Source organism: Equus caballus, chromosome 10 (assembly GCF_041296265.1).
Source record: "Equus caballus isolate H_3958 breed thoroughbred chromosome 10, TB-T2T, whole genome shotgun sequence".
NCBI lineage: Eukaryota > Metazoa > Chordata > Mammalia > Perissodactyla > Equidae > Equus > Equus caballus.
The window spans coordinates 86362887-86381593 of NC_091693.1; the positions used below are offsets into that span (position 1 = coordinate 86362887).

The 18707-nt window shown below is 40.5% G+C and overlaps 1 protein-coding gene across 5 annotated transcripts in view; it reads right to left on the reverse strand.

The window, feature by feature from the left end:
• SLC18B1 (solute carrier family 18 member B1) overlaps window positions 1-18707 on the reverse strand; it is a 38092-nt gene that overhangs the window by 14471 nt on the left and 4914 nt on the right. For 4 of the 5 annotated variants that reach the window (XM_023651115.2, XM_023651114.2, XM_070223893.1 and 1 more), the window contains exons 2-5: window positions 15518-15657; window positions 1848-1943; window positions 1434-1507; window positions 41-188 (exon numbers count right to left, since the gene is read on the reverse strand). In XM_023651115.2, the coding sequence (XP_023506883.1) occupies window positions 41-188; window positions 1434-1507; window positions 1848-1943; window positions 15518-15657 (458 nt within the window). The remainder of the gene's footprint in view (window positions 1-40; window positions 189-1433; window positions 1508-1847; window positions 1944-15517; window positions 15658-18707) is intronic. The other variant, XM_070223894.1, reaches the window with a different exon arrangement.

The following is an 18707-nucleotide window of genomic DNA, read 5'->3' on the forward strand; positions in this document are numbered from 1 at the left end:
AAACTAAAAGGAAACTAGGAAAAATGTGTAAGATACATACCATTACTGTAGCCACATGATTTGGAAAGGCCTTTGCGAGGACAGAAGATGACGCGGTTATTGCGGCCGCAAAGCTTATTGCATCTGTTACTCTCACTAGAAAACACATAGCAATAAATATTGGTCCTTCTGGAACTTGGTCCAACACACTAAAAAAGAATAAGACAATTTGCAAATGCCAAGTTGGTTTTTATTTTCTTCTTTTTAATTCTACTCACAGAAAAGAGCAGTACCTCACCCACAGTTATTAAAATAAATCTCTTTAGATTACAAATGTTTTGAAAGTTGCTTTGTTACACTTTCACTGGAAGAAAATTACCCTTTTTGTGTAACAATTTGAGTCATAATGACAGCCTTAGTTGTGTGTTTCTGCTGACGTAATTGTTCCCCGAAAGGATCATGCTACATGGGCCTTTTGAAATACGTAGAATCTCTCTGACAAGAACCTACACAGAAGACTTCCTGGTTTCAGGTCTCCCCCATGGTGGGGCTCAACTTTCAAAAAAAGAATGAATGCAGAAAAAAGAAGCCCCCCCGACCCCACAAAAAAAAACAAGAAAGAAAGAAACCTTACCATACTCTTCTCATTTCCCTACGTCCCCAGGAACTTGTGTCAGCTCTTCCATGTCGTTTGCCACTATGCTGCTGGCTGAAGGACTCTAAACTTAAGAACTCCCATAGCTATTTCACCTCTGGCATTTATTTTCCCTTTTTCTGGAAACTGCAATGAGGGGAACCATTCTGCTCCCAAGCTCAGAAGTGAACACGGGACTCAGGCCTGGCCAATCAGAGTCTTCTCACCCTCAGCTACAGTGACCTTGATGCAGGAATGCGTCATCAACAAAGATCAGGCCAGTGGGGCTCCCTCCTGTGACTCTACTAGAAGCTATTAGGAAAGAGGCTTTCTCCTCCCACAGGAGCTGCTGGGGACATGCTGCCACCTCAAGGGGAGAGTTTATCCAAGAACAAAGCACGAGAAGAGGAAGGCAAAACCAGGAGCTTGAGAAACACTTCTGAAGACATGATTGTAATATCTGTATCCTGATGTTCTTCCGCTGATTCTTTAGGGAAGACGTTTACTTTTTTGCTTAAGCCAAAAAGCTCCTGTGACTCGGAAAAGTGAGTTAAGTTTCTGTCACTCACAGTCCCAGGAGTCCTAACGAATAGATTTAGTAGCCAGCTCATAGGTGATCCGCCACAGGACTCTTTCCTTAAGATCAACGTCACTCATCCTGCTCTCGACATCACCCAACTCCCTTTGCCATGAGTCGCATGCCAGGCACTCAACAGACAATCAACGGTACTGACTGATTTAAAGAATCCATTAACAAGTTAAACTGAAGATAGATTATGAAATCTGTTCAAGCTCCCAAACACATCAGAAGGTGACTTACCCAAAGAGAATTGTAACTCCTCCTGAGACAAACATTCCTGCTACAAACATAAACTTTGCTCCAACATGTACAAGCTATAATAAATGTCAAAGAAGAGTGGTAAATTGATGACGGCCACAAGTCTATCATGACAGAAACAAATCCACTGTATCAGGAAATATAAGGTTTGGGGAAGATACATACACTTAATACAATATAATAATGCCTTAGTAGGATGAAAACATACATTTCTTACAAACATGGAAGAAGTTATAAAATCAATCAATCCTAAGAATAGAACCGTCAACAGTGGCACAAGTCATAAAATATAATGATGCCTATTTCTGTATCAATGACAGTTCTAGACTAGTAAATTAGATGATTCATTACACAATTTTTAAAAATTAAAATGTGCACATGAACTTTAATACTTACGTATTTTCCAAATACCAAAGATGCCACCAACTCAAACAAAGCATAAGATCCAAAGATCATACCAATAACTGTATTGCTGGCTCCTTTCTTTTCTGCCTTTAAAGAAATAGAAAAGGAAACAAAGTTTCAAACACAAATTTTCCAATGTGGAAAAATGGAGCTATTAGATCACAGCATCATCTTCTTCTAAGCTTTATCTGTGTAGCAATTGCAGAGATTATTATTTTTAAATAAACAGGGTGGAGAAGAGAAAATATACTAGTTTTTGACATGAAAATAATTCACTCACCATGCCTATAAAGAATTGTTAGCCTTACGATCTTGAGAAAGAAAAACAAAATTGGAGGCATCATGCTTCCTAATTTCAAAAATAAATTACAAAACTACAGTAATTAAAACAGTATGGTACTGGCATAAAGACAGACATATAGACCAATGGAACAGAATAGACAGCCCAGAAATAAACCTACACACATATGGTCAGTTGATCTTCCACAAGGGTTCCAAGGACACACAATGGGGCAAAGACAGTGCCTTCAACAAATGGTGTTGAGAAAACTGGATATCTACATGCAGAAGAATGAAACTAAATCCCTGTATCTTACACTATACACAAAATCAACTCAAATGAATTAAAGACTTAAACATAAGACCTGAAATTGTTAAACTCCTCAAAGAAAAAATAGGGGGATAACTTCATGACATTGGTCTTAGTAAAGATTTCCTGGATTTTATACCAAAAGCACAGGCAACAAAAGCAAAAGTAGACACATGGGACTAAACCAAACTAACAAGCTTCTGCACAGAACAGGAAACCATCAACAGAGTGAAAAGGCAACCTACAGAATGGGAGAGAATATTTGCAAACCATCTGTTAGACAAGGGGTTAATATCCAAAATATGTAAGAATCTTCTATGATTCACAAGCAAAAAAACAAAGAACCTGATTAAAAAGTGGGCAAAGGACTTGAACAGACATTTCTCCAAAGAAGACATACAAATGGCACCAGGCATACGAAAAGGTGCTCAAGATCACTAATCAACAGGGAAATGGAGATCAAACTCACAGTATCATCTCTCATCTGTTAGGACAGCTATTATTAAAAAAATAAAAGATAACAAGTGTTGGTGAGGATGTGGAGAAATTGGAACCCTTCTACACTGTGGGTGGGGATGTCGAATGGTGCAACCACTACAGAAACCAGTATGAAGAGTCCCCAAAACATTAAAAATAGGGCCACCATGTAATCTAGCAATCTAATTTCTGAGTACATATCCAAAAGAATTGAAAGCATGGTCTCAAAGAGACATTTGCACCCCCATGTTCACCGCAGAATTATTCACAATGACCAAGATCTAGAAACAACCCAAATGTCCATCGACAGATGAGTGGATAAAGAAAATATGGTATATGCATACAGAGGAATATTATTCAGCCTTAAAAAAGAAGGGAATCCTGGCAATTGCAACAACATGGATGAACCTTGAGAAAATTATGCTAAGTGAAATGAGCTAGTCACAGGAGAACAAATACTGCATAATTCCACTTATATGAGGTATCTAAAATGCACAAACTTACAGAAGCAGAGGGTAGAATGGTGGTTGTCAGAGGCTTCAGGGAGAAGTAAGTGGGGAACTATTGCTCATTGGGTATAAACTGTCTGTTATGCAAGATAACCTCATGTTGTATTTTTACCACACACACACACAAACCCACAAAGAACACAAGGGAATTTTTGGAGGCGATGGATATTTTTATCATCTTGATTGTGGTGATGACATTACAGATGTATGCATATGTCCAAACTCACAAGACAGATATATTAAATGTGGGGTTGGAAATTGAGTTAATGACTGACCCTGCCTACAGGATGAAGCCTCTATAAAAATCCCTAAAGTACAGGGTTTGGCGGGCTCTGGGGTGGATGAACACATGGAGGTGCTGGGAGAGTGGTGCACCCAGAGAGGGCATGGAAGCTCCACACCCCTGCCCACATACCTGGCCCTACACAGCTCTTCCATCTGGATGTCTACTATACCCTTTATCATATCCTCTTATAATAAACCAGTAAGCATTAAGTAAGTGTTGCCCTGAGTTCTGTGAGCCACTCTAGCAAATAATTGAAGCCAAGGTGGCAGGGGGAGGGGGAAGGTCATGGGAACCTCAGATTTGTAGACGAGTCAGACAGAAGTTGTGGGTAACCTGGAGACCTCCTACATGTGACTGGCATCTGACGTGGGGGGCAGTCTCACGGAACTGAGCCCTTAACCTGTGGGGTCTGTGCTAAGTCCCGTTACTGTCAGAACTGAACTGAATTGTAGGACACACAGCAGGTGTCACAGAGAATTGTTTGGTGTGGGTAAACCCTCCCCACACACACACTTCTGGTGTCAGAAGTGTTGTGAGTGTGATAGCGTGAGAATAAAGGAGAAACACACAGGAGGAAGAGTGAGTTTTTTCTACTCAGTATCACATTGAGTTATAGGATCCAATCCCACTAAAAACGAAAACACTTTGCCAGCCAAAAACTCAGGAACAGGAAGCTCCCTGAGCTGGCACGTCAGTCATACTATGGCCCATTCAGTCAGGTTCTCTGTTTTTGACATCAGTACCAACCACCTGACGAATTGGAGAAGACCGAGTTTTCCTTGCTGACATCAACAGCACAGATGAAGGATGCCCTCCCCTCAGACATTCCACGTTCTCCTGAAACGCCTGGTTTATCATCCATCAAGCATATCTACTAATGTTATAGCCTATTCTATCAGTGAGTCTTCAATTTGCTCCAGATGATATATTATTTATTCTACATCAACTTCTTTTGAACTTCAAATGCTACTATTAGTTGTGATGTACAACTGAATTCCTGTACAAAGGTACAGAAAAAAAAAACAAGTTTGAAAAACTGTTTTAAACCCTGGAAATATAGTAGATCCTACATCAAGTTCTAGCTGTAGCCACCTCAGGAGTTAAAATATGAGTTTAATTTCTTTAAGAGAGGATTGGCCACTTGCCATACTATGAAGCACAAAGCCTGAAACACACGATTCCCTGTCATCTCAGGCAGTCACCGGTCATTTATCGAGCAGCTTCTGGGCATCAGGCATTGCACCCAGGAACCAGCAACGAATATTTATGGTCAGAAGATTCGATTTAGAGTCATCTTTTGCCAGAGCCTCAGGTCTTTCACCAATAACTTTACTCAATACAGAAGTGCGTGTGTGCCCACACCCTCCTACACCCTCAAAATCCATTCTCTACAACAGCCATAATTGAATTTCTTTACCTTTTCTCCCTAACTACAGTTTTAAGACAAAAATTTACTCCACTGCTTCCCGTGTAAAGTTACTATCATCATTCCATCCTTGTCTTTTTGAGAAATGTTCTTTTCATGTCAGACTGTGTCTTTTTAAATAATAAACTCGACATTTCTCATAGCATAATACTACAAGAAACTAGATAGGTGAACTCTATTGTTCTTGGCCCCACCCCAAAATGTGGTCCCTAAGTACCTGGTGGAGGGACCGAGCACAGAGGTTGAACCTACAGCACTGCAGTAACTGCTTAGAACCACATGAGATGATGGTGTGGAGACAAGGGAGATCTCATAAAAGACAGCTTTAGTGGCATCCTAGCAAAGGTTATGGCGTCTTTAGACTGGAACATGAAGTCTACATTTCTACAAAAAGCTCAGGTAGGGTTAGGGGTTTAATTGTGTCCCACAAACTTCATATGTTGAAGTCCTATCTCCCAGTACCTCAGAATGTTACCTTATTTGGTGACAGAGCCTTTGCAGGGGTAATCGAGTTAAGATGAGGTCATTAGGGTGGGGCCTAATCCAAGATAACTTGCATCTTTACAAAAAGGGGAAATTTGGACACAGAGACACATATAAACGGAAGATGATGTGAAGAGACACAGGGAGAAGACAGCCTTCTACAAGCCAAGGAGAGTGGCCTGGAACAGATCCTTCCTTCACAGCACTCAGAAGGAACCAACCCTGCCAACACCTTCATCCTAGACTTCCAGCCTCCAGAACCATGAGACAATAAATTTCTATGGTTTAAGCCACACGATTTGTGGTACTTTGTTATGGCAGCCCCAGCAAACTGAAACAGGTACCTCAAAGGGAAGGTAATATCAAAGGAGTCAATTAAGATGTAGAAAGAACACTCATCGGTTAGGTCACATTATCGACATTATTTGCTTACTAGATCTGATAAGTATTTAATTCTAGAATCTGGTAGAAAACATATAATAGCTATAGCAACTAACATTTATTGAACCCTCACTAAGAGCCAAAATCTCTATTAAGTGCTCTTTTACACAGTTTCTAACAACAATTAAATAAGGGATGCATTTTTAGCTGGCCCATTTTACAGATGAGGACACAGACTTGCAAAGGTCACATGGTCACTGCAGCCAAGACAGTCTCCATCTTGTGCACGTTTCCACATTCACTGTGGAAACATGGTGGTGACTTAGGCTGTCCCAGGATCACACACCACAGCAGCAGCTGAGTACCACTTTGGAATGTGGACCCTGCTTCACATCAGGAAAACAAAAACAGCTATTAAAAGCAAGTTCACACGTAATCCTCTGACAAAGAAGGGGGTCCCAGAAAGAGGTTGAGTAGAAATAGGAGTCCTCTCGCAGAATTTAAAAAGAAGGACCCTGTTTTTCCTTTTCCTAATTAGCTCTAGCAAGTAGGAAGGATGACAGAACATGCAGGAGGGAGGGTAACTTTGCAGGTCATTTGTCAACCATACAGCTTTAATAAGACATGAAAAGGAAGAGCTTGCTCTTCATATCTATGCCTTTCAAAGTTAGAATGCTCTCTCCCCTGCCTCTGTCTTCTTCCCTTCAACTTCCCTCCTGCAAGCAAAAAACTAAATCAAAAACTTAAAAAACACACCCGCAGCCTGGGTTTCCTTTGTCTGTGTTCCACCAAGACGAAGCTAACATTAGTTACGCTCTCTGAGTTCTAGCTGAGCTGGGAAACTCCCTTCTAACTGGTTGGTTCACTTATTCCAGTTTTTCTCCATCTGAATTCCACAGGTTCCCACCCATCATTATTTTTTTCCAAAACCCAAATCTGGTAGGCTACTCTGTTGTGCCCAAACCCTCTCAGGACTTCTCACTGACTAAATCTTTGGCATGCATAGGAGGACTATTGCATTCTAGCTCCAACCTGCCTCCTCAGATCTCTGCCTCCTACCAGACCTCACCCCATCAGAGGCCCGAGCCTCATCAAGTCGTCTGCTGTCCCCCAAGAACATGCCATTTACTTTGCTAATCCCATGACTATCTCAAGCTCTCTCCTGGACCCCTTGCCTCTGTTGTTCACCTTGAGAACTACCATTTCTCAAGACTTACCTTAGCTCTACCCTGTAAAGTCCCCATCAGTACCACCCTTTCTTCTCCTTTCTCCCCTAACCCCCATCCCCACTCGGGGCAAGTTTTAACCACTCCTTTCTCTAGAGTCTCATAATATTTTTGACATCCTTTTCTTGAAAAATGTCTAAATAGTCTGCAACTTTTTCTTTCATATTGTTTCATTCCCAATGGACAGACAAGAGAGGGATATTTTCCTGATCTTTTCTCTGCCCTACTGCATCCAATGCCAAGCATACTCTAGAACAGTAGTCCTTAAACCTCCCACTCCAATCAGTGAACAGAGGTCAATGGGGCCAGACACCTAGCTTCTGAATCTGCTTCTTCATTTGCAACATGATGAGATTCTCACTACTCTGCCTCTCTTACAGAGTTGCTGCAGACACTAAATGGGAGAGATGTCGGGGAAAGTACCCTGAAAACAAAAAAGCACTGTATGGGTACAGAGTTGTGCTGCTCCCTTAGCACAGAAGTCATTTTTATCCCCTTTTGTAGTACACAGAACGAAGGACTACATGTTATCAAAGCAGACAGAGGACTGAGGGGCCAGTGCTTGTGAGCAGAGGCTTGGGCACAGGGCACCACAGAAAACACACAGGCACATTACCTCCACTCTGCCAAGCCAGTCCCATTCCCTCCACACTACATCCCATCAACCTCCAGATTCCAGGTGGATTCTGTAGGGGCTATTTCCTTTGAGTCTGTGCCATTATCAATAGAGCCCAACACCTTATAAAAGGTTATGATTAGGGGACAGTGCCAAGATGTCAGCATAGGTAGACTGAACTCACCTCCTCCCATGGACACAACAAATTCACAACTACTCATGGAATGATTACCCAAGAGAGAACTGAAAACTGGATAAAAATAACCCCCACAACAAGGGACAGTGCTGACGGAGGTGGGAGAGGCAGAAATTCCTTTCTGGAGAGAAAAAAGCCACCTTTGAGCTATAGTACTTCACAGCTGGCCAGGAGCAATCCTAAGGTACACATCCTTCCCTGGAGGAATGGGGAATCTGAGCAGGGGAGTGTTTCCACAATAAATAGCTTTTGGGCTCAGCACAACTCAAACAAGTGTCATAATATCTGGCTTTGCCGCCTATTAACAACACAGGGACTACCCCCAGAAAAGCTATTGCACATAAGAAAAGGAAAGCCTGCTCTTAAAGGGCCCACACACAAATTCACCCATTTCAGAAAGCAACCTAAAATCACCAAAAAGAAAGGTGCACAGTCCTTTGGTGAAAAGAGACTCACTTGATAGGCTCTGGGCATATCTTAGTGAGAGGTGAGACCTCTCCAGGGACTGAGACATTAGCAGCAGCCATTATTGTGACCTAGCACAGGTGTGCTGACACAGACACTGGCAGACACCACTGGAATTCTTCTGCTGGCCTGTTAGTGCAGGGGTCTGTCCCACTAGCACAGCCAGGGCAGGTAGCCCACCCTAGGGACTGGCCCCACCCAAGAGCAAGCCCTCAAGCAACTTGTGGGCCCACATAGGTGGGGTGCCTGGAACTTCTGCAGCCCAGTGAGTGGGTTCACCTCTGCAGGGTAGGGCATGTGCAAGGGGCAGGTCAGCATTGGTGAAGTGTGTAGGGCCTCTGCAGTGGGGTAACTGGGTCCACTTCAGTGGGTCAGGGAATGCACATAGGGCAGGACTATGTTGATGGGGTGTGTGGCCCTATGGGCAGTGGGGCTTGTTAGCTTCAGCAGACTTGTGCCTCTCAAACAGCCACGTAGGGGATCGGGTCCACCTTCAAAGCCTGAAACAATTGGGTGTTCCCATGCCTGGTGCCAGCCCCACTCAGCTGCAACCCTGACAGAGCTGACAACAGCCTTGCAGGTGGGAGGCTTATAGCAATTGTAAGCCCCTTAGCCTAGCAACCAGCCATGGTGGAGGCCTACTCCATTAACAGAAAAACTGCAACAGGAATGTGCTATTAGACTTTGCAGCCAATTGTGCTGGGGTTCCTCACACCCAATAAGGTAACTGAAGGGACCATAACAGCCAAAACAGCTAAGTTTTCAACCAGCCAACTAGGAGGACAGCCTAGCCTCCTTGGGAACCAGCAGGAAGAGCAACCCTGCCACAACAGAAGGACACAGGTACTCCACACAGGGGATACTCCCGGAACATCTGGAACTGGTGACAAGAGGGAAGCACACTGCTGGGCCTCATAAGGCATCTCTTACATAAGGACACCACTCCAAGATCAAGAGACATAACTTATCTACTTAATACATAGACATAAGCACAGAGAAAGACGCAAAAAATGAGGGGACAAAGGAATACATTCTAAGTAAAGGAACAGGACAAAAACTCAGGAAAAGAACTCACAAAACAGAGCTAAACAATCTACCTGACAAAGAGTAAAAACTAATAGTCCTAAGGATGCTTGCTGATCTTGGGAGAAGAATGTATGAACTCAGTAAGAACTTCAACAAAGAATTGGAAAATATAAAAAAGAACCAATCAGAAATGAAGAGTACAATACTGGAAATGAAAAATTCACTAGAGGAACTCAACAGCAGAGTAAATGATACAGAAGAAGAGATTGGTGAGCCGGATAAAAGACTAGAAGAAATCACCCAAGCTGAACAGATAAAAGAAAAAAGAATTTAAAAGAACAAGGACAGTCTAAGGGACCTCTGGGACAACATCAAGCACACTAACATCTGTATTATAGGTGTGCCAGAAAGAGAAGAGAGGGACAAAGGGGCAGAGAATCTATTTGAAGAAATAATAGTTGAAAACTTTCCTAACCTAAGGAAGGAAACAGACATCTAGGTACAGGAAGCAAAGAGAGCACCAAACTAGATAAACTCAAAGAGGCCAAGCCAAGTCACATTATAATTAAAATGTCAAGAATTAAAGATAAAGAGAGAATCCTAAAAGCCACAAGAGAAGGGGAACAAGTTACATACAAAGGAAACCCCATAAGGCTGTCAGCTGACTTCTCAGCAGAAATCTTACAGGCTAAAAGGGAGTAGCATGATATATTTTAAGTCCTGACAGGAAAAAACCCACAGCCAAGAATACTCTACTTGGCAAGTTTATCATTCAGAATTGGAGGAGAGATAAAGAGTTTCCGAGACAAGCAAATATTAAAGGAGTTTACCACCAAGAACCCAGCCTTACAAGAAATGCTGAAGGGACTTATTTAAGTGGGAAGGAGAAGACCACAAATAGGAACAGGAAAGTTATCCAAAAAATAAAGCAATAAAATCACTGCTAAAGGCAAAAATACAGTAAAGGTAGCAGATCAACCACCTATGAAGCTAATATGAAGGTCAAAAAACAAAAGTACTAAAATAACCTATTTCCATGATAAGAGCATAACGGATACACACACACAGAAAAAGAGGTTAAATATGATGTCAAAAACATAATATATGGGAGGTGGGAGTAAAAGAGTAGAGCTTTTACCAAGAGGTCAAACTAAAGAGACCATCAACTTAATGTAGATTGCTGTGTATGTAGGTTATTATATATGAACCTCATGGTAATCACAAACCAGAAACCTATAATAAATACACAAAAAATTAAGAGAAAGAAACCCAAACATAATATTAAAGAAAGCCATCAAATTACAAGGGAAGAGAGCAAGAGAAGAAGAAAGGAACAGAGAAGAACTACTAAGACACCCAGAAAAAAATGTAACAAAATGGCAATAAGTACATTCTTATCAATAGCTACTTTAAATGTCAAGGGACTAAGTGCTCTAATAAAAAGGCATAGGATGCCTAATTGGATAAAGAAATAAGACTCATCTATATGCTGCATACAAGAGACACACTTCAGACCTAAATACACTCGCAAACTGAAAGTGAAGGGATGGAAAAAGTTACTCCACGCAAATGGCAATGAAAAGAAAGTTGGGGTAGTAATACTTATATCAGACAAAATAGACTTTACAACAAAAACTGTAACAAGAGACAAAGAAGGGCACTACATGATGATAAAGGGAAGAATCCAACAAGAGGATATAACACTTGTAAATATCTACGCACCCAACATAGGAGCACCAAAATGTATAAAGTAATTATTAACAGACATAAAAGGAGAAATAGACTGTAACACAATAATAGTGGGGGACGTTAACACTCCACTTACACCAATGGCTAGATCATCCAAACAGAAGATCAATAAGGAAACATTGGCCTTAAATGACACATTAGATCAGTTGGACTTAGCAGCTATACATATAGAACATTCCATCCAAAAAACACAGAATTCATAATCTTTTCAAATGCACATGGAACATTCTCTGGGATACATCAGATATTGGGCCACAAAACAAGTCTCAATAATTTTAAGAAGATTGAAATAATATCAACCATCTTTTTTGAACACATTGGTATGAAACTAGAAATCAATGACAGCAAGAAAATTGGAAAAGACACAATATGTGGAGATTAAACAAAATGCTACTGAACAACTGGGTCAATGAATAAAGCAAAGAGGAAATCAAAAAATGCCTGGAGACAAAGGAAAATGAAAATATGACATGTCATTATTTATGAGATATAGCAAAAGTGGTTTGAAGAGGGAAATTTATAGCAATAAAGGCCTACGTCAACAAACAAGAAAAATCTCAAATAAACAATATAAAACTGCACCTAAAGGAACTGGAAAATGAAGAACAAACAAAGCCCAAAATCAGTGGAAGGAAGGAAAAAGTAAAAATCAGAGCAGAAATAAATAAAATAGAGACTATAAAAACAATAGAAAAATCAATGAAGTGAACAGCTGTTTCTTTTAAGAGGAACAAAATTGACAAACCTTTAGCGAGACTTACCAAGAAAAAAGAGAGAAGGTTCAAATAAGTAAAATCAGAAATGAAAGAGGAGAAATGACAACGGACACCTCAGAAATACAAAACATTGTAAGAGAATACTACAAAAAGCTATAAGCCAACAAATTGAATAATCTAGAAGAAATGGATAAATTCTTAGAATCATATAACCTTCCAAAACTGAATCAAGATGAAATAGACCATTTGAGTAGACAAATCACCAGTAAGGAGATTGAAACAATAATGAAAAACTTCCCAAAAAATAAAAGTCCAGGACCAGATGGCTTCCCTGGTTAATTCTACCAAATTTTAAAAGAAGACTTAATGCCTATCCTTCTCAAACCATTCCAGAAAGTTGAAGAGGAAGGGGAGCTTCCTAACTCATTCCATGAAGCCAACATTACCTGATACCAAAACCAGACAAGCACAACACAAAAAAAGGAAATTATAGGCCACTATCACTGATGAACGTCAATGCAAAAGTCCTCAACAAAATAATAGCAAGTTGAATACAACAATCCATTCAAAAGGTCATACACCATCATCAACTGGGACATATTCCAGGGATGCACAGATGGTTCAACATCCACAAATCAATCAACATGATACACCACATTAACAAAATGAAGAATAAAGATCACATGATCATCTCAATAGATGCAGAGAAAGAATTTGACAAGATACAGCATCCATTTATGAGAATAACTCTGAATAAAACGGGTATAGAAGGAAAGCACCTCAACAAAATAAAGGCCATATATGAAAAACCCACAGCTAATAGCATATTCAATGGATAGAAACTGAAAGCTATCTCTCTAAGGACAGGAACTAGATGAGGATGCCCATTTTCACCACTCTTATTTAACACAGTATTGGAAGTCCTAGCCAGAGCAATCAGGCAAGAAAAGAAATAAAAGGGATCCAAATTGCAAAGCAAGAAGTGAAACTGTCACTATTTGCAGATGACATGATTCTATACAGAGAAAACCCTAAAGAAATGAGTAACAAACTTTTAGAAGTAATAAATGAATACAGTTAAGTTGCAGGATACAAAATCAACATATAAAAATCAGTCACATTTCTATACACTAACAACAAAGGAAACTTACACTTTAAGCAGAAGGAGAAATTAAGAATACAACCCCATTTTCAAATGCAACAAAAAGAATAAAATATCTAGGAAGAAACTTAACCAAAGAGGTGAAATATCTGTACACTGAAAACTAGGAAACATTGTTGAAAGAAATTGAAGACTCAAAGAAATGGAAAGATATTCCGTGCTCTTGGATTGGAAGAATTAACATAGTTAAAATGTCCATACTTCCTAAAGCAATCTACAGATTCAATGCAATCCCTATTAAAGTTCCAGCAACATTTTTCACAGAAATAGAACAAAGAATCCTAAAATTTATATGGAACAACAAAAGACCCCAAATAGCCAAAGGAATCCTGAGAAAAAAGAACAAAGCTGGAGGTATCACACTCCTTGATTTCAAAATATACTACAAAGCTATAGTAACCAAAACAGCATGGTACTGGCACAAAAACAGACACACAGATCAAGGGAACAGAATCGAGAGCCCAGAAATAAACCCACATATCTATGGACAGCTAATTTTCGACAAAGGAGCCAAGAGCATACAATCGAGAAAGGAGAGTCTGTTCAATAAACGGTGTTGGGATAACTGGACAGCCACATGCAAAGGAAGGAAAGTAGACCATTATCTTACACCATACACAAAGAATAACTCAAATTGGATTACAGACTTGAATGTAAGACCTGGAACCATTAAACTTCTAGAAGAAAACATACGCAGTACACTCTTCAACATCAGTTGTAGCAGCATATTTTCAAGTACCATGTCTGACTGGGCAAGGGAAACAATAGGAAAAATAAACAAATGGGACCATATCAAATTAAAATCTTCTATACAGCAAAGGAAACCATCAACAAAATGAAAGGACAACCTAACAATTGGGAGAATATATTTGCAAACCATATATCTGATAAGGGGTTAATATCCAAAATACACAAAGAATTCATACATCTCAACAACAAAAAAGCTAACAACCCAGGTGAAAAACTGACAAAAGATCTGAACAGACATTTCTCCAAAGAAGATATACAGATGGCCAGTGGGCACAGAAAAGATGTTCAAGATCATTAACTATCAGGGAAATGCAAATCAAGACTACAATGAGATATCACCTCACTCCTGTCAAAATGGCTATAATTAATAAGACAGGAAACAGCAAGTGTTGAAGAGGATGTAGAGAGACGGAATTCTCAAACACTGTGGGTGGGAGTGCAAACTGCTGCAGCCACTATGGAAAACAGCATGGAGATTCCTCAAAAAATCAAGAATAGGTCTACCATACAATCCAGCTATCCTACTACAGTGCAGTATTTATCCAAAGAATATGAAAACGTGAATGCATAAAGTTACATGCACCCCTATGTCCATTGCAGCATTATTCACAATAGACAAGACTTGGAGGTAACCTAAGTGCCCATCAAGGGATGAATGGATAAAGAAGATATATATACACAATGGACTACTCCATAAAAATGGATGAAATGCGGCCATTTGTGACAACATAGATGGACCTTGAGGGTATTATGCTAAGCAAAATAAGTCAAAGGGAGAAAGCCAAATACTGTGTGATCTCACTCATAAGTAGAAGATAAAAAAACAACAAACAATAACAGAGAGACAGAGATTGGATTGGTGGTTACCAGAGAGGAAGTGGGGAGGGAGGAGGGCAAAAGGGGTGACTGGGCACATGGGCGTGTGTGGTGATGGATTGTAATTAGTCTTGGGTGGTGAACATGATGTAGTCGCAGAAATTGAAATATAATGATATACACCTGAAATTTATATAATGTTATAAACCAATGTTACCTCAATAAAAATATAAAATAAAATAAATTGTATGAGAATGTTAAAAAAATAATTAAAATAAGGTTATGATTCAAAGAAACTTGCCAATATTAACCAGAATTCCTCCTTGATACAAACATTGCCGCTCAATTCCATAAAGAAATTCAAGTCAGAAAAGGGAATTTAGTGGGCCATGTCTCCCTAATTCCAAAATGTTAATAAGCAAAAAAATCCAGGAAATAGAGTTACTGTCTTAACATAAACTTTTTGCAGTAACACTAAAATCTGTTAGTCAGAGCACCCCTTTTTTTTCAGCTGCAGAAACCAAATAAAGATTAATCAAACTGCATGGTAAGCAAAGTAATCCTCAGAAGGTCAATTATATTTAAGTGAATTACCTCCCAAGATGATATTCTTTCTGATGATTTTTTTTCCTAGTATCAAATATTCTGTTAAAAGTCTTCTGTTTGTTGAAGTTCGAAATAGCATCTTTACTATATACAGTTTTTTGCATTTTACATAGTGTAAAATGAAACAATTCAAAAGGCTTTGTTAAAAGTTAAGAGTTCAGAAGGATACAAAAATGTCTCACCTCCTGAGGGAAAAAGGGTCCAAGGATAGAATAGCACATCATGGAACCCAAGTTCAGGGACGCCGTGGATATCAGCACAAACAGCTGGTCTCTTGAAAGCCGCCGGGCTGTCTCTCTCACACCTGCCAGACGGCCGTCACCTTGAAGGCAAACACACGCAAATACACACGTGTAATTGGCACTACTGATGGAAGTACACAAATGTCACTTCTGTGCACAGACGATGCACTCTGAAGGTAACATTTGCTGAGCTGAAGGCTATTTTGAATACAGCACATTTGATCAAATGTAACACAATCCTTGCATGTCACCGCAATTTTGAAGACACAGTGTTTTCATTTATATACCATTCTTTATTAGAATTTCAGTGCAGAATTTAGTAAAGCATCTGATCTGTTTGCCTTCGCCATAAGACCTATTTCTTTCACTTATTTTTTTTTTTTTTTTTTGCGGAAGACTAGCCCTGAGCTAACATCCACTGCTAATCCTCATTTTTTTTTTCTGAGGAAGACTGGCCCTGAGCTAACATCTGTGCCCATTTCCTCTACTTTATATGTGGGACACCTGCCACAGCATGGCTTGACAAGCAGTGCATAGGTCTGCACCCAGGATCCAAACCAGTGAACCGTGGGCCGCTGAAGCAAAACGTGCAAATTTAACCACTGCACCACTGGGCCAGGCTCTGCTTTCACTTTTAATAAACTCCTTCAAGAAGGATGAAGGAACCGGGTGATCTCCTGAAACCGACAGTTACCACTGATGATTAAGTAGTTAGGAACTAAAGTTTTTTTTCCTTTTTGCAATTATTGATTACTGCTTTTAGCTCTTTGACCCACCTATTGTTGACTGTACTGTTTAGGCACTATGCTCTCTGACTCCCTCTAGGTTCCTATAGGTAACATCTCCCTGGAGCCTGGGTCACCATGGTAATAGCTGTTTGAGCTGTTTTTCAGGAATTAGAACTCCTTGTCCACTTCAGGCTGGTTGAGACCACCAACTCATCAATGGGGCCTGTGCAGATGTCCAATAGGCAACCTTTTGATGTCAAGAAGCCAAAAACTCCACCCTCAGATCATGCTAACACCACCATTTTGTGAGCATGCATTCTACGAAGAGGCATGGAGTCTGACTACGTTTGTGCAGATCACCAATTACCTCACCTCTCCTCACCTCCAATCACCTCTCTCCACATTTCAGACCCCCTTGCCCTGGACCCCATAAATATTCCTGAGTCCCTATTTTCAGGGAAGCGGATTTGAGACTCATTCTCCTGCTTCCTCACTTGGCTGCCTTGTGATTAGAGCCTCTCTCTGCTGCAATCTCATCATCTTGGTGTTTGGCTTTCCAGGCAACAGGCAAAAATGGACCCGGTTCCATAACAATTTGTCAAGCGAGCCACGAGTAAGTCCAGACAGTCCTTTTTGCCCTAGATTCATCAGCCCCTAGCCAGTGTGGAGAACCTGTGGATGAGTCCAGCAGCTGCCAGGAACATTTCTCCTGGGACTTTTCGGGGATTTTTCCTGGCTTGGCACTGCCAACTCCTTGCCGCACATTTTCACTTTACAGTAGAGAGACGGTTTCGGGGTTTGGAAGACATCTTTTATGGTGAGTAAACTTTGGTAAAAGTGACCAGATTCTTACGCCTTCTTCCTTTTGGTCTGACTTCTGAAAAGGAAGCCTTGGTTTGGCAGGGGAACTCCCTCCACAACTTCCAAAAAAGGAAGCCTTGATCTGGTCTTCATGTGAGGGTCTTGGTTTTGGGGATGCTTGATATTAAGAAAAATTAGGGGATCTGCTCACAGGAGTGCTCTTGGCTTGGCTTCACAGGGAACATCCTCTGTGACATCCAAAAAGGGAGCCTTGGTTTGGCCTTCCCTGAGAGGGTCTTGATTTTGGGGATGCTCAACATTCTTGAGGTCTGGTTCTAGATGCAGGATAAATATGCTTTTGACTGGCCATGTCTAAATTCTGAGTCAGTTATGGGGACAGGAGAGCTGTAATTTATTCTGTAAACGATCCCACCAGGGTTGTGTGCCCCAGTACAGGAACTGTTATTTGTGTGACCCTTATCCTGATAAGACTAGGGAAGAGGCCATGAGGGCAAGGCCTGGTCACCTCTTTCCCTTCTTTGTCCGTCTTGTCCATCACCTCCTCTGTTGTCACCAACTTGAGGTTAAGTTCAGGCTGGACCTGAGCAGACCCTGGACCTTCTGTAAAATCAAAAACCTGAAAAACTTTCTGCCAGGGATTTAACTCTCAACCTCAGCTTTTGGAGCCCCAGCCCCCAGCCCACTCCAGGCCTTTGCCGCTTGCCTCACCTTGTGCTGGCTCAGGGACTAGGTGCCCAGGCTGAATGGGACTTGACTAAATCTTATAACTATATCGAAGTCTGCAGTCAGGCTCTGTACCCTTTCTCCAGCCCAATGATAGTTGGACCCCAGCTTTACCACAATGGGGAACACCCCAAGCATCCCTGGAGACTCACTCCTTGGGTGCATTTTAACTAATTAGACACACTTTCAATTGGATGGGCTGTGCCCCAGAAACTCCATCTTGGAGAAAACTTGAGTGGTTTCTCTGTGCCTTTGTGATGTAGTTGGACAAGCAGATCAACCTATAATGTCATTTAAATTAGAACCCAATTTTGGAGAAATCAAGAGTAACTGTCCTTTAAAAGTCCTTGCAAGACTGGAAATACAGCTTTAGAGGCACCTCAGGTTCCACTCACTTCCTTTAACTCAAAGAGTTTGTCAACCCTCCAGGGAATATCTAGCCCATCATTAAGTCCTAGGATTGAAAACAAAAAAAGAGGGAAAGGAAAGAAAAATGGCCACAAGAGTGTTCTCACCATAAATCTAGCATCTTGAGTGTCTTCTCCACAAATATTAGTAAAAAGGCTTAAAACAAAATTTGGATTCATTACTAGTGCATTATTGTACCTGATTCATGACAGTACTTTTAAAACAATAGGTGTGGACACTCTGTGTATATGTGAACATATGTATGTCATTTATGTGTGATATTTTACCTCCAGATAGTATAATTTCTAAAGAGCTCTATTCAATTGGCTAAAAGTAAGCACTTACATAAATTCTAAATGCAATAGAAACTAACCCAAATGTCTTTCAACTTAACATGATAAATTAATCTTTGGTAAATGAAAGCTTAAGTTTGTTGGTTTGATTGAAAT